Here is a 4,568-nt window from a genome sequence, read left to right on the forward strand (position 1 = left end):
ATTTATAATGATAGAATAAATAAAACTATTATTTGTATTTCTAATTCCGGTAAGACTTTACTTAAAGCTTTTATGTATAATGTATTTTATTCATAATATACATTGTAATGCATTATATTTTTCTGTATTATTTGTAAGTCTGTTTGTCATGTGTTTTGATGCATTATACTTTCTAAAGGTGCAAAAATTAATAGATAAATAGTATAATTGTAGTTATAATTATTCATGAGATCATGCAATACATTATTAACATGCATTACAATGTATAATGAATGCATTAAAATTACTTTTATTATGCATTATATTGAAAGGTTTTAAGTAAAGTGTTACTGTTTTTTTTTTCTTTCTTCAACTGAGTACATGAGAGAAAATGAGGGAAGAGTCAGTATTTGTCCTGTTGTATTCAACAGCATGATGTACAAAGATCATAACTTCTGTGTAACCCAGAATCTCATATATGTGGCTGAATTTGTCAAATTTGAAGCGTCAATTATTATAGTTTGTGCCAGTAATCATAAGCTAGTTGCTAATAATTCTGTTATTGGCTGTTGTGGAGGATGTCACTATGAAGAAGGCAGATCATTGGGTAAGAACACTCTGATTGGAATGCCTAACAAGCACCTTATTATTTCATATCTTCACGTCTCTCACAAACATATCTGTAATGAAAATGCTGTAAATAAACGCCGGATTGTTCACAAAAGCACAAAGCATTTCCTGTGAGCCGCAATATGAAATTATTCACAACACAAACTGCATAGGCAATTTGTACCTTTAGTCAGAATTAATGTGTTTCCAAGCAAAGACAAACAAATCTGAATAAGTCATAAGATTTTATGAATAATGTCTGTTAATTATTTATCAAAAGGAAAAGCAGGATGACAATCACATGATTGCTTCATCATTACACAGCTGAAAATCTCACCGTTTGCTTCTTATTTGGAGAGTGTTTTTTTTTTTTTTAATTGGCCATACGGTTATACAGGATTTTAATCTGAGGGAAAATAATATGCATCAATAAATCATGCAGCATCCTGGCAGGAGGAAGCAAGGTGAAATCTGCCACGGAGAAATCGCTTTAGTTATGATGCTCGTGTTGTGCATCCACATGGACACCAGCATAATCATTCCATCCCGTCTCCATTTCCACCTTTCACCCCCCTGCTATCCATCACTGACCCATTGTCCTCCACCTTTCCAGGAGCCGAGAGCCAGTATGTGTGTGTTTTGTGTCAGAAGTGAAGGGACATCCAATCAGCTGTGTTCTTCTGTCCGCACAGAGATCCTTCTGCAGCGTCATGGGGGACGAGCTAAGGGTTTCCCTCAAGTGCCAGCGCCGGCTCAAACACAAGCCACAGCCGCCCGTCATGGTCAAAACGGAGGAAGTCATCAACATGCACACCTTCAATGACCGAAGACTGCCAGGCAAAGAGACCATGGCTTAAATCGGACACCAGCTCACTCTTTCTTGAGCTTGGAGAAGGAAACTTCCCGGGGAGAAATTTGGGCGGGGAGTAGGTCGGTTTTCTAAACGGGGGAAGGGATCTTAAATCTCATTTCAAACAATTAGTTACTGAAACCAACAGCAGAAACTGAAACATATTTCCTGTGGAAATAACTTGAATCTGGGCAAAAGTTTAGTTACCTCATCGCTCCAGATCACCACCAGAGCAAAGACTGACCGGTGCCAGCGTTCAGGGTAACTTTTAGCAGGAAATGCACACACGCACGGCTAGAGGAGTGTGATGGAGAGAGGTTTGTCTGCTCACTACATTCATATTATTTTAGGTCTGATGACACACTTGGCTGTTGTCTGTCCACAGAGAGCAGCTGAGTCCTTTAGAGAGAACGAGGAGACGCGTCCTGACAAATACGGAAGCAAAAGAAGGACAGGTTTATAACACGTACAGTACTTGTGCTACTTTTAGGAGCAAAATATTAAGAAATAATAAAAAAAAGTACTCGGAAACAATCAGTTCGCTGCAACCTTTGCTGAGCGCCACAGCAATATCACTGAAATCATTCAGCGTGTTTCTCACCCACACTCACAAGCAATGGAAGCAGGACAGAGCAACAGGCAATATACCACTTTCATTTCTTTGTATTTTCGGGTCCCTTCTGAGCGTCGCAGTGGCTAAGGGTGAATCTCACAAAAACGTGTTCGACCCAAAACAAATTTTGACCCCAAAAATGATGGAATCCATTATTTTTTTTCAGGACCATTGCATTTTTTTTTGTGTTTATTTTAAGCTTATTTAACACATTGCACAACTGAATATTTCCTGTCCAAATTTGAATTTTGACCCCAAAAATGATGGAATCCATTATTTTTTTCAGTACCATTGCATTTTTTTGTGTGTTTATTTTAAGCTTATTTAACACATTGCACAACTGAATATTTCCTGTCCAAATTTGCATTACACTGCAAAAGATACCAGTTTTTGTTCTTTATTTACAGTGAAATATCTAAACATTCTTATAAATAAGATACCTTTATTGGAGAAGCAACATTTTATAAGATGAGGCTTAAATTGTCCGTGCATTTTTTTTTTTTTTAATTATTAATATTGTTGTTTTAAATGTTAACCTCTCAACTTTTAAATGTAGTACCGTAATGCATCTGCATATTTTTTTTACACTTATTAGTGATTCTCATTACAGTATGTTATATTCTAGAGAATATACAGAATCTATACATCAGTAAGCATAAATTAAACAGTACAACAAATGATAAAAAACAACAAAAAAAGTATTTTTATATATTACAATAGTGATTTTTTTATTTTATTTTTTTTTTTAAGTAAAGAGGTAAATGTGTTTTGAACTGTCATGACAATAATATCACAAAGAATAAATAAAAGTAATGGTCCTAAAATTGGCTTCTTTTCATTTATGCTATCAAATATATAGATATTTATTTCTTTAATTTTAATTTGAGCTTAAAATATTACCTGCTATTAAAATTGAAACACATTTCATGAGATTCATCCGAAACCCTCTCCAAAAATTGGATGAGTGAACTCAAAACAAATTCCAACTATTGCGATGCATTTATTCAAGCATTTATCATTTGGTTTACAAATGCTTTCTTTTTTCTTTCTTCCTTTCTATGATGGTCACAGCAACTTTGAACACACATAGCTGAAATGTAATATTTCATGTCTGCATTATTTATTTTTATTTTTTAATAACCACATTTCATTTCAGGTTAATGTTTGTACTTTGTGAATTTGATTTCAGAAAAAAAAGAATCCTCATGTAAACTTGTGCAAATGTAAGATTTCTATAAAAACATAATAAGGTGTTTTGTACAATTAAAGAATATCAACATTTTGTAATAATTTGTATCAACACAATCATTGGCATCTCTCTCTTGATACGGGGGTGGCCGCCCTGTGGAATCCCCACACCAGAATTTTAGACCGATGCGCTTCTGCATGGATGAGCCCCATGTGACGGAACACATCCAGGATCCCATCACTTGGCCTCCATGAGAATGAGTTTGCGCCAGGGTTCATGATAGGCACACACAGGATGGGGGAAGTGCCGAGCATGCCTGGTAGTGTTTATGTGACAAACACACACATTTTGGACAGATCCTATTTTTATCATGTAAAGGAATCATATTTAAAGAAAGATATTTTTACTTGAGATAAATAGAAATGACAAAACTGATTCAAAAGTGTGATATATACATATATACAAAGTGAAGAGGACTGCTAATATGCTTCATATTCAATGCCCCCGGTTTCTAATAGACTGCTAGTACTCAGTGCCGAGACGTTGTGTGTAAATGGTTTCAAATGGATAAGATGTATTTAAAGATTTTTCAGATACAAACTAATTTTGACCATGTTGTGAAAAAATTAAGTGCACACAGTTTCCTCTCTGAAGTTGATGCACACGTTTAAAGGAAGTAATTAAAAAAAAGTCAGCACACTTGCTTGTGGTCTCCTTTGTTTTTCCTTAAATATATAAAATATATAAATATGTTTTCCTTATAATGACCTCAAGGACATCCCTTATATATGTGAAACACTACTAATTTTGGACTTAATGCACTTCAGTTGTGCAGAAGTAGTGCTGAGGTCAGCACTGAGGTCAACTGTGTATATTTATTATGTATATATTATTATGTGTATTTATTATGCATATATAAATACACACGCAGTACATATTTTGAAAATATTTGCATGTTTTTACATGTATATATTTATATTCATATTATATATAAATATATGTAATATACAAACAAAATTTTTCTGAAATATATACATGCGTGTATTTATATATAAATAATAAATATACACAGTACACACATATTATCTAAACAAAAACTTTTATTTTGGATGTGATTAATCGCGATTAATCGTTTGACAGCACTCATTTTAATCATATAATATTTATTAATAGTGATATTAAAACACATTTTAGACATAATATTAAGAAATGTAAATTGTGCGTTAAAGAAATATTCCAAATGAAGTTTAATTATTATTATTTATTTATATATATATATATATATATATATATATATATATATATATACATACTTTTTATTCATTTAT

At 33.2% G+C, this 4,568-nt stretch overlaps 1 protein-coding gene across 1 annotated transcript in view; it reads left to right on the forward strand.

The window, feature by feature from the left end:
* The window catches only part of grik2 (glutamate receptor, ionotropic, kainate 2), a 112,727-nt gene extending 110,533 nt beyond the window's left edge, over positions 1–2,194 (forward strand). Inside the window, exon 12 of the mRNA XM_016450454.1 lies at positions 1,281–2,194. Within this exon, the coding sequence (XP_016305940.1) occupies positions 1,281–1,445 (165 nt within the window). The 3' untranslated portion in view covers positions 1,446–2,194. The remainder of the gene's footprint in view (positions 1–1,280) is intronic.
* The last annotated feature ends 2,374 nt before the right edge of the window (positions 2,195–4,568 follow it).

Source organism: Sinocyclocheilus anshuiensis, unplaced genomic scaffold (genome assembly GCF_001515605.1).
Source record: "Sinocyclocheilus anshuiensis isolate Anshui unplaced genomic scaffold, SAMN03320099.WGS_v1.1 scaffold1036, whole genome shotgun sequence".
Classification (NCBI taxonomy): domain Eukaryota; kingdom Metazoa; phylum Chordata; class Actinopteri; order Cypriniformes; family Cyprinidae; genus Sinocyclocheilus; species Sinocyclocheilus anshuiensis.